The sequence below is a fragment of the Benincasa hispida genome, chromosome 10 (genome assembly GCF_027475165.1).
Source record: "Benincasa hispida cultivar pf3 chromosome 10, pf3_genome.v1.1, whole genome shotgun sequence".
Classification (NCBI taxonomy): domain Eukaryota; kingdom Viridiplantae; phylum Streptophyta; class Magnoliopsida; order Cucurbitales; family Cucurbitaceae; genus Benincasa; species Benincasa hispida.
The window spans coordinates 1,992,693-2,004,804 of NC_143487.1; the positions used below are offsets into that span (position 1 = coordinate 1,992,693).

Sequence of the window (12,112 nt, forward strand, 5' to 3'; positions counted from 1 at the left end):
ACAAAAATAATAGTATTTAATTATTTTACCTGTCACATAGGCGTACATAGAAGGTCCTACATTAGCCTAAATAAGGGAGTATGATCTGCTCATTTAGATAGTAATATTTATATATGGCAACTCTTAGTATGATAGTTTTTAGTTTAAATTTATAATTTGGTCTTCAACAAATAAAGATATGCAACAAAATTTATTATGACCTTTTCTGTTGGATTTTCTCTCTTCTACATCCAAATTATTTTGAATGCCAAAAACAAACCAAAATATTAAATTGAAAGTTTTAATAAATTCAGGTTTATAAAATTTAATTATTTGTATAAGTAATAATTTTCTTATTTCTTTTAAACTTGGTAAAAGAACAGTCATATTTATATCTGAATTAGAAAAGAAAATTTAAAAGGGTTGTTTGGGGATCATTATAAAATGGGTTTAGATTGTAATGTAATCCAAAATCCATGTTTGGATGGAGCATTTTGGACCCGATTTGTAATATTTAACTTCCAACAGTTTTTAATCGAATCCTCATTTCCACTGTTTTCACCTTTCAAAATCTCATTTCTGTTATGTCTTCAATTCCTCCCACATTCCAACATTCCTCTAATTCCCAATTTACATTACAGACTCCTAAACAATCCCAAAAAATTTATAGTAAAAATGTCGATAGATAATAAAAAAAAAATTAAAAAAAAATCAGTAATGAACTAGTAGTAGTTAGAGATTAGATTTATGAGTTATTAAAATTGTCAGGATTAAAATTGAAAATTTAAAAATACAGAGACTAAAATTGATCGAGGGTCAAAATACAGTATTTAAACTAACTTTTTTTTGCATTTCTTTTCAATTTATTTTGGTATTCCTATAAGAGATAATTTTGACTTGAAGGGAGAGCATGACCAAAAAAAACTTAAATAACGTTTTTTTAAAAAAGATGCAATCCAATAATGAAAAAGAAGAGGGGAAAAAAATTATCGTATTTTTCAAATAATTTCAAGTCCCGCGTTTTTACCATTAAAAAGAGGGGTGGGGGAAGAGGGAAAAGAAAAACTTTACTTGAGAGCTAAAGTAAATTAAATAAACAAAAATAGGAAATCCAATAAAGAAAAAAAAATTCATATTTTTTCCAAGGTACACCTTTAGCAAATTAAAGTTGTGTTCAAGTTACTTTTTGAGTTCTTAAATATGTATTTATTACGAATGCTTGAATATGTAATTTATTAACGTAGTCTATGAAGGGTTTTTCTTTTTCTTTTAAGAGTAAACTTACTATAAATTCGACCTTCTAGTCTTATTTAATTAACAAATCTAACCTATGAGTTTGGCATTTCTTTAGAAGAAAAAAGTAAACAATAAAAAAAATGCAAATAAAAATAGTCCTTGATTGAAATAAAGAAGCCCGTTTTCATGAAGCTCCATAAAAATGTAGTTTTAGATATTATTTTTTGTTACAATTCATTTTGACCTCTAAATATTTGAAATTTTCATTTTTGCCTATATATTTTTAACCTTTTTGATTCATATATATTTAAAAGGTTCATTTTATTTCTTATACCTTGAAAAAAAATGACCATTTTCATCCTTTCATTTTCAATTTTACTACATTTTTAAGAGAAAAATTTTCACAAAATGAGCATTTTGAAAGTATAAAGACCATAATGAATCAAAGCAAAAATTACTAGAACCAAAACAATATTTAAACCAAAAATATATTTATGAACATACCATTCTAAATAAATTGTTTATCATAAGTTATATACTTAATTTCACACAATCTTAACATTACGATTAAATTGTTAATTTGATTTAGGTAAAAAGTTAAAATTTAGTATTTATGATTTTGATAAAATTAGAATTTAATCACTATGGGTAATAACTATTTATGAAGATTTTATCAAATTATAGAGACTATTTATGAGATTTTATCAAACCATAAGAAACTTTAAAGAGAATACTAATTTTCTCCAAACCATGAGGAAGCTTTCGATTTTGTATACAATATATTCATAAATTTTAAATAAGTCAAATAGATCAAGAACCTATTATACATCAAGTATGAACTTATAAAATACAAAATCAAAAGCTTACAGGTTTATATTTTTTGTGATGTAATACTAGTACAATTATATCAATAAATCTCCACGTTTTACATCATTTCTAGGATAAAGTCGAGGAAAACCGATAAATTTTATTAACATCTGGGAGTTTTCTAACCAGTTTTAGAAGGAACTAACAAAATTGTAAAGTAAAACAATTTAAAATCAAATTTGATAGATTATGGGGAACACAAACAACCAAACAAACGTAACACGGCTAGCATAAAATATGAACTGTTTGAATATTGTTAGAACTGAAAATAAGAATAATAATTTTTTTTCCAAAAAAAAAGACATTAAGCTAACTATGATGGAAGACCAGCCAGCATAACAAATATATACACATATATAACCTAAATCAACCCATTCAATCTAAAGAGATCAGTAGAAACAAACTTAGGGACAATCAAACAAACATGGAACTTGGGAGAATACATTATAGGGTAAAAAGAGTGAATGCATTCCTACCAAAGAGAAAATATACCTAAAAAAAAAGTAAGAAATTTGAAGATCTCTCAGATTGGTCCCTCCCTTCTAGGCATGGGACTCCATAAAATGGCCGACATACTCGCCCAATAGTTTTACTCGAAGTCTGAACAAACCACTACTCTTGAGTTTTCATACACACCTCGTTCAAACAAAGGCCGAAAAGAAGATCTGACAATAATTTTTTTATTTAAAAAAAACCTCACAATTTAAGATAATTCATTTGATAACCATTTAGCTTTTTAATTTTCAGTACTTCTTTTGTTTTGTTATTCACTTTCAACTAATTTTTTTTATTATTATTATTATTAGGGGAGCTAAGAATTCAAATGATTCTTTAAAAGATGTGAAAATCCTAATAGAGAGATTGAAAGAAAACAAGTATAAAATTCAGAAACAGAAAACTAAAAACCAATTTGTTATAAAACATGGCCTTTAAAGTTTTCATGACCAATTGTGTAATAACTCGTGCGCTCAATAAAATCTATACTGAATAATCTTATGTAACTTCTGATTACTTAAAACCTATCACTTTAACAAACATCTGAACTATATAAAGTACAAAGAAACAACTATTCTGGATATGTTGCTCACTTCTTACTTGCACCACCATTGGGCTTCCAGAATCTTAATACACAGTCTAACCGCACAACTTTAAGAATCAGATCAAGGAAATTTTAGAATTCGATCTTGCTAGACAATTTCTCAAAAAGGAGAAAAACAATCATTTGAGACGAACCATTTCAACATGCACAACAAGAAGGAATCTGAGAATGATATTCAAATCAATTGGTAGCTGAGTCTGCAACTAAGCAATTATTAGATAAAGATTACTTCAGTAACAAAATTAACATGGGTCCAGAGCATATAAACTCATTGAAATTAAGATGCAAAGAGACTGTGACCTCATTCTTTCTTCCCAATGCCATGTGACATGTTATAAATTCCCCGTCCCTGCATGAAACAGGAGTACGACCGACATTATATGCAATGCTATACAAGTAATTTCATGTTCTGGGGGAAAGCTTCAACTGGATTAGGGAGTAATAAACTTACTATAAGATACAACGATGAAGCTGCCAAAGCGATTGGAATGGCAACAGAGGTGACCTTATCCAATGGCCCTTTAAGATATGTGTGCTTGTGGATGCTCTGAAAATACTTTTGCCTTTCAATAAGTTTTTCGCGAGGCCTAAATGGCTGTTCGGTGACTTCAGTCATTCTGCAAAATAATTCAAATAGCAAATTAATAAAATTTCATTAAAGCTACTTCCTACATCTTCCAACTCCAAATCCATCCTCATAGAAAATTGGTGAATTTGCAAGTGTGTGCTTACACGTCTCATTTCTTCTGTACAACAAACATGAAACCAAATGACTTCGGAAAGTTTCCAACATTAAATTTAAAAAAAAAAATGATAAATCGCTTGCGGCTAGAAAATTAATACAACTCTACAAAGCAAAAGAATATAAATACTCAATCATCTGCCATCCAGAAACAGTGAAATCCCCTTCAGACAGATTACATTGATTTCCAAATTTTAACCAAGTATTAGTTCATGACCCCCTACTCATTGGTCACAGAAGATCTATAGATAAAATGGACATTCAGTGCAGAATTCTTCATTTTCAACAGTCTATTCTCACACGCACGTCCTAAGAAACACAAATACGGATACGATACACGGATACAATAAGACACGGACACGGCGACATGCTATATTTTAAAAATCTAGGACAAGATACGGCAAGGACACACTCATTAAAATATATATCATTTTTATACCAAAAGAAAATTAAAAGTTATTGGGTTGATGCATTTATATACTTAAGAAAGTTAGGTTGATGTATTTCAAGCTCAAAAATTATCATTATTGTCATATATGTGTCTTTTTAATCTAATCAACAAGTGTTCTATGCATGTATAACAAATTTCTTGCACTAACAAGTGCTCGATACGTGCCCAACAAGTATCGGAGTGTCCAGTTGTTGGACGTGGACACACTAGCCAAACTCAAGTGTCCGTGCTTCTTCGCACGCACATCTGATTCACCAATTTAATAAATCTCATGTATGATTACGGATCAGGGAAACTTTTATATATATATAAGAATCAAATTCATTGATTGAATGAATGGGTCAGCGAAACTTAACACCAATCCCCAGTTGTTTCAGCTAGGCTGGCCCTAGCTCAAAGGAAAAAACGATCACTCTAAATTCAGCTGCTGCAGAACGAAGTAAGTCCCATCCCCACAAAATAGACAAGAAAATATGAACAGACATTAGAATTACACGAAACTAAGTTAAATAACCTTCAAACTGAACCCATCAACATTTCTCCTTTTTCCCGCATGCTACCAATATCTCAAGATCGACGATTCAATGAATTAATGATGGAATTTATAGCGTATTTCAATCGAGTAGGGAAACAGCATATAAATCTAAATCTCCTAAAACCGCTCACGAAATTGAAGACTAACATTACCTTAGACAAAACGAAAAACAAAAAACATTCGATGAGGACAAATCATTTCAAGAAAAAATACATAAAAAGCAAAAACATTCGCGAATCAGATTAACCAGGAAAAATAAATGGTTGAAACATTACAATTACCATCCTAGATCAGATTATCAAAGCAGATCCGTGAAATCTTATTCTTAAAAGAAGAAACAGGAGAAGAGATTGAAACTCACTTGAATATGGAGGTTTGAGGAGAGCGAATCGATGTTCCGAAGGCTGCCGCTGATGGGGACGAATGATAGACGATGACTTCTTCTGCGATGCGCGAAGGGAAGAAGACAGTATCGGCCTTTTTTTTTTCTTTTTTCTTTTTTTTTTTTTTGTTCCTATTTTTTTGTGGGCCTAAGATTCACTTGTTGGGTTTGAGTACGGGCCCAATTTGTCAGACTATATGGAAATACCCAAGTTCAATTTGAGTGTGGGTATTGTCAAAAAGAAAAAAAAAAATTACAATTTTCAAATAGAAGTAATTCTATATTCAATATTTAATAATCAAAAAAAGTAATTTGAGAAAATATATAATGTATATGTGGTTTTATTTTTTTTTATTTTCTTTTTGTCTTTCAAAATATATTTTAAACATGCCTCAATGAGTATAACAAACGTTTCATTAGAAAACGTTTTCCTTACAAACTGCAGGTTAAATATGCCTGAGACGAACGTAACCAATGTACATTACATCACATTGTCAAAGCATAAGAGATGAATTCCTCTATTTTCTTTTTAACAATAGAGTTTCCCATCTTTTGATTGCACCTTGTTTTGTGGTTTTTCGCTGAACAAAATTGTTTAATCTTTGAATAATTATATACATATATTTGTTAGTGTTGTAATGTAAGGTAATAGTTATTGGATTCTAACCTCCGAGTATTTGAATTCAAACAGAAAAAAGTATAATACATTGTTCTTCTTTTCCTTTTTAAATAACGTTGAATAGTTCTTTTTTTTCCATTCTTTTAAATAGGAACAGTGAATATTTTTCCTCATTATAAAAATGCTTACTCTATCAATAACGATTTCATACAGAACAATTTTAATATTCTCTAACTTATTCAACGTATTCATTTTATAACCAACATAAATTTATTGTTTCAACAAAAGAAAACCAATTTTTGAAAGCCTCGTTCTCAAATATAAAGGCTACGTGACGGATATCATAAAAACAAACAAATAGTTAATAAAATTTGAACAGTGAAAATCCTCTCTTATAATCAATCGGGTAATTTCCTATATGGAATTTTTTACTTAGCCACCTCTGTGAGCCGTTACAGCTTTGATATCCTCCTCTTTCGAGTGTTTTGAGTGATGGTTTGATTTGTTGATCTTCATGTTTATTTCACATTAAGTGATACATCGAAAGTTTGAAGTTTAAATTGATCTAATTATTAGTTTTGAATTTAAATTGATACAACTCTCAAAATTTAGATTAGATACAACAACTATGGGGATGGAGAATTGAATCTTCGACCTCCAGGAAGGAAAGTTATGCCAAATTATTGTTGAACTAAACTCACTTTAGCAATATTGATATATAGTTGGTATTCATTATAAGTTATATTTCACAAAATGGAACTATCCTATATTCACCCCTATGTTCAGAAAGTCCATGAACATGTGAAAATGTTGATCAGCAAATCCCAGCCATTCTAATAGGCACACCATTTCATTTCTAGATCTCAATACATATCATCTGAGTCACAATTTCATGAAAGGAAAACTGAGACAAACAGTTCAATATGGAGAGACGCAGTAGAAAGCTGAGCATCATATCCAATATTCTACTAGTAGCCGAATCTGGAACTAAGCATTTATTAAACAAAAATTGCTTCAAGAACAAAATTCACATGGATCAAGAAGCATGACGGTGTTTGAAATTTAGATGCAAAGACAGTGACCTCATTCTTTCTTTCCAATTCCGTGCGACATGTTGTAAATTCCTCGTCCCTGTACGAAAGACACGAGCAAGATCGACACAGTTAGACAAATCGTTTAGCATTATCTGAAATGGGCAAGAAAATCTTCAACTTCACTGGAGAGAGGCAAACTTACGATAAGATACAGTGATGAGGCTGCAAGAGCAATTGGAATGGCAACGGAGGTGATTTTATCCATTGGCCCTTTAAGATAAGTGTGCTTGTGGATGCTCTGGAAATATTTTTGCTTCTCAATAAGTTTCTCGCGGGGTCTAAAAGGTTGTTCTACTTCTGTCATTCTACATTATAATTCAAGCAAAAAAATAAATAAATAGTAAAATCCAATATTGTAAAAATCTACTATCCCACATCTTTCAGCTCCCAAATCATCCAATATATAGACAAAAATATGCTTTTGAGATGTGCACCATAACCTTTGTAAAATAGTAAACCTCGTTAAAGAATCCAAAGCAAAGACAATGAGTACAGAACAATTACAATGATAAAGTTTCATAAACATGGCACATTGATAACAAACTAGCAACCATGCCAGCTCTAGAAGTGAATGAATTACAACTACTCAAAGTGAATTGATCAGCATCAAATTATTAATTATAGTTTATTTAATATTATTGATATAATGAACTAAGGTTTATGGTGTACCACACATTAGGGTTTTCTTTGGGAGGCTAGTAAAGCCTTGCCTTTAGGATTGTTTGATAAGTTTTACGATGAATTAAGTTTAGCCTTTGTGCTTCTTTCAAGTTTAGCTAAGAGAGCTTCTTGGAATTTGAAATTCATGTATTGAGTTGCATACCAAGAATACTTAAGTGGGATTGATCATCCTATCACAGTCTTTGAATTTTAGGACTAAGGAACTTGTCCTTGTCTCAAGAGCTTTGATCTTAGGCAATCTGTGTCTAACTCAATCCTTAGGGTTGAAATCTAGTTGATCTAGGAGTTTTAGTGATTGAGAATTAGGGATTCTTATACAAAAAGATTTCTAATTCCAATTGGCTAGAGTTTTCGTATCACAGAGTTTTAGCTGTCTTTGAAATGTAACATGTATCAAAAGGCCCTAGTTGATAAAAGCTATACAGATGAAATAGACACTGCCATACATGAGTTTTCATTTCCAACGGTTGAAACATCAACTAGTCCACAAATGAAGTGAACACCAAGAGAATCGTTCTGGGACTCGATGCTCAAAGAGAATGGCACTTGAAACTTCCATCAATGTCAAGCATTGATGAACAACAGCAGATACTAAAACAAGAGACACTAGCAAGGTCCCACACAATACGACTCGCTTATCTAAATCATATGAGTTGTATCCCTAATTCTCTCGTGTGTCATTTCCAACATTGAGCCCCATACAATGTTTTAAAAGGCTAAAGGCGGTCTTGAGTTTTTTTTCTCTAGAAGAGGCAAGGCTTCAATTTAATTTAAAACATTTCACAAATCGTAAATTGGCATGACCAAATATTGCTAAATATAATAGTCATCTAAACGTATACAAAAGTTCACCCTCATCAATCCCCACTTAAACAAAAATTCAAAGACATCACTACATAACATCAATGGGATTAGTTTATTCTACAAAATTTTTGTCTTCAATTTTTTAAAGTCACAGTATTAAAAGTAGTAATAGTTCAAATGGTTACAGCTCAAACCATATTTTTTAAGAGCGATGCAAACCGATATTATTCTTCTAATCATTACACTGAGGCGTATAGATTTTAAGTCTCCATATGGTTTCACCAAGGCATGAGCCTCTCATGTTCCTACGAAGGCGCATAAATCTCAAAGGCTACAAAATTAAGATTTGCAGTCTTGCATCAAGGTGATCAGGCATAAACCTCAATAGCTTTTTAAAACATTTTGCCCCTACATACCAGAAACATCTTAAGTGCATTGATTGTTTATCTGAGTTAACACAAATTCACTTCTAACAATTACATTTATCTTCATTCTCACACAAGTACATATATCTGATCCACCAATTTGACAAATCTCAAATACATACCCCTACCCAGCCAGCTTTTTTCCCAATTACCCCTTAACAACAGAAAACAAGAATCAGACGATTTCCATCTTTGAAGGACGAAGAAATAAATACCCATATGAATGAAATGTGCTGTGAAACATTAAAGTCAATTAAAATCTCCCTATGATAACCATCAAAATAAATCCAGTAAAATTTATTTTTTTTCCCTCGAAATTTTCCAATAACGAGTGGTATAGTGAAACCCATTCCATGTTTCAATAAATAGGTAAACAAAAACATACAAAACTTGGTTACCTAAAAACATTCGTCAAGAATTAACACGACCACAGCAAGACAAAATAGATAAAGGGAACCAATCATTTCAAGTGCATAGATAGATAAATCACAAATGAAAATAATTGAGAAACATATTAACCAGATAGTAGTGGAAGAACGAAAAAAATAACAATTAAATCGTCGAAGATCTAATCCAAGACAAGATTATCAAGGCGTTCGTAAAACCTTACACCCAGACCTAAAGAAGAAATCATGGAATGGAGCTAAACTCACGTGAGAATGGAGAGCGGTAAATCAATGCTTCGGGAGCTGCAGCAGACGGGGAATCGAAGGATAGACGAGGAATTGGCGAAGGCCTGCGATGGGGAGGCGTTTTCGTTTTTATTACTTTCTTTGGGGTTAAAACTACAAATTTAGAGTTCGGATCCAATTTTGAGATTTATATTTATTTGATCCATGAATCTTTCAAAAATAACTGTTTTTAACTTTTAAATATTTTAAATGTTGAATTATAAAAAATATCCTTAAACTTTATACTTTTAATAAAAAAAAAATTCTTTAAAATTTCAGTTTCAAAAATATCTTTAAACATTCAAAAAGGGTTAAAAAGAATACCTTGATTTTGGATGAAAATTGTTAAAGTTTTATTTCAAAAATACCCCTGAACTTTTAGAACGTTTCAAAAATACCATTAACTTGATAAAAGTTCAAAATACCTCCATCGTTCGTATTTGGACAAAAAAATTTAATTCCTCGTGACAAAAATGACTTTTAAAATAAAATAAAAATAAAAAATGTTCTTGCTGATCAATTTGTTTGAAGTTTTTCTTAATTTCGAAAAAAACCGATTTTAAAATAAATTATATAGATATCCTCGTTTTTTTCATATAGGAAATTTTGTATTTCTCTTAATTTTTCAATTTTTAGCTTACACCAATTTTCTCAACAACCAAAATTTTAAGTTAAAACATAAAATACCACAATTTTTCACAAAATTCCAAAATCAAAATCTCCTCTTGAAACATACAAAAACTATAATTAGTCAAATAAAAAAATTATCAGCCTTAATCGTGTTGGGTCTTAGGAATTAGATATTTAATTTGATTCTTAGATAGATTGTCCAGCAAAAGAAGTCGTCGGGACGTTTCGAATACAATTCGAGCTTAAATGGAGCAATTAGCAAGCAAGGGAAGGCACAACGTTGCACAAGCGCTACGACATTTATGCCTCACGCCATTTATAGAGATAACTAGCTAGGCAAGCGTTGCAGCTGCAACGCCGCAACGCTCTCGATTTGATATACTTGCATGAGGAGGCACTCATTCCAATTTGCTCTCCAAAGCGCTTCGTGAGGGAGCCTGCAACTTCGCAACCTTTTGTTATGTTTTGGTTGTTGAGAAAATTAGTGTAAGCTAAGAATTCGAAAATTAAGAGAAATACGAGGATACCTATACGGAAAAAAAAATAAGGATATCTATATAATTTATTTTAAAATTGATTCTTTTCGAACTTAAGAAAACTTCAAACAAATTGATAAGTAAGAGTACTTTTTTTTAAAAAAAAATTAATCATTTTTTGTCACGAGAAATTATTAACAGTTTTGTTTAAATACTAACAGCGAAGGTATTCTTTTTAACTTTTATTAAGTTAAGGATATCGACATGTTAAAACAGTAATTCATTCGGGTGAAATCGACATTTATTTCCTTCTATTTTAAATCTCATTCTATATATATGTATATATATATATATATAATGAAAGTTTATATGAGACTTATTTCTTGTAATTTCTTCAACAACCCTGAATAAAATTCTCTATTGTCGAACCATTTACATGGTCAATAGTAACCATCCTATCAATAATATGGAGTGTTCATCCACAACTGACATGCTAATTGTATCATATGGTCACTTATCTTCTCCTCAGTGATTACAGAAGGGGAACTACCTGTCACCAAATGCTCTAAGAATTTTACTACAAATATTTCACAATCTAGCGGCTCGTGCTGTATGGTCATAGTAGTAGGTCGGAATATTTTCCAATGAGACGTTTCTATGTCCAATTTCTAACGTTTGAAGTCACAGTAGTGAAGAAGCGATGGTAGGGTGTAAGTCAATGGTTCAAGGCAAGACTCCAGCATCTTCTTCGATGACATGGATGGTAGTGAATCGAACACAAACAACCGGCCTTTATTTAGATCGAATGCAATCAACATCCAATGTTGATTGATGTTTGTTGTTGTATACATGAAGTCCACATCTGACCACTTGATGTCGAATTTACCCATGACATAATCCGGATACGTCTCTTCCGGCCCTCATGCTATGGTAGCATGCAAAGCCAACTTGTTCTTAATATGTTTATAGATCCCATCTCGAGCATTAAGGTGGTTCTACACAGCGAAATAAACATTAAAAACACATAATACTCAACCAACGTAGTCCTATTCAAAAGTGTAGTAAATGGTTACCGTTATTTCAATTGGCATGATGGTGAATCTGTTCATATACATTTCTGGTTACCTATAGAATTTATCTTTTACGAACTCAAGAAGGATATTTAGGGTCTGCATCTAGAACAAGATATACGTTAGGAGATCGGAGTTCACTGTATGTACTTGGTAAAAAGGACAAGGATTGCAAACTTATGTCACACTCAATCCATGAACTTGGTTCGGTCAACTCCTAGAAAAAGGACTTGGACAATGGCCGAAATTCATTTTCTCAAACCTCGTTGTCCGTATTCTTATCGACAATCTAGTTCATCATTTCCGTGAATACAACACTTAGAACCTCATGCTCCAAGGAGTACTTGATCG

The 12,112-nt window shown here is 31.5% G+C and overlaps 2 protein-coding genes across 2 annotated transcripts; both read right to left on the reverse strand.

Moving 5' to 3' along the window:
* Positions 1 to 3,317: 3,317 nt before the first annotated feature.
* LOC120087955 (uncharacterized) lies at positions 3,318 to 5,341 on the reverse strand. Its single transcript, XM_039044980.2, has 3 exons — positions 5,271 to 5,341; positions 3,633 to 3,798; positions 3,318 to 3,530 (listed from the first exon to the last, which is right to left on the reverse strand). The coding sequence occupies exons 2-3, from the start codon at positions 3,795 to 3,797 to the stop codon at positions 3,483 to 3,485; spliced, it is 213 nt and encodes a 70-aa protein (XP_038900908.1). The 5' UTR covers position 3,798; positions 5,271 to 5,341; the 3' UTR covers positions 3,318 to 3,482.
* A 1,379-nt stretch (positions 5,342 to 6,720) lies between these two features.
* On the reverse strand, positions 6,721 to 9,703 carry LOC120087933 (uncharacterized). The gene is made up of 3 exons (XM_039044946.1): positions 9,568 to 9,703; positions 7,147 to 7,309; positions 6,721 to 7,041 (listed from the first exon to the last, which is right to left on the reverse strand). The coding sequence occupies exons 2-3, from the start codon at positions 7,306 to 7,308 to the stop codon at positions 6,994 to 6,996; spliced, it is 210 nt and encodes a 69-aa protein (XP_038900874.1). The 5' UTR covers position 7,309; positions 9,568 to 9,703; the 3' UTR covers positions 6,721 to 6,993.
* Between the last annotated feature and the right edge of the window lie 2,409 nt (positions 9,704 to 12,112).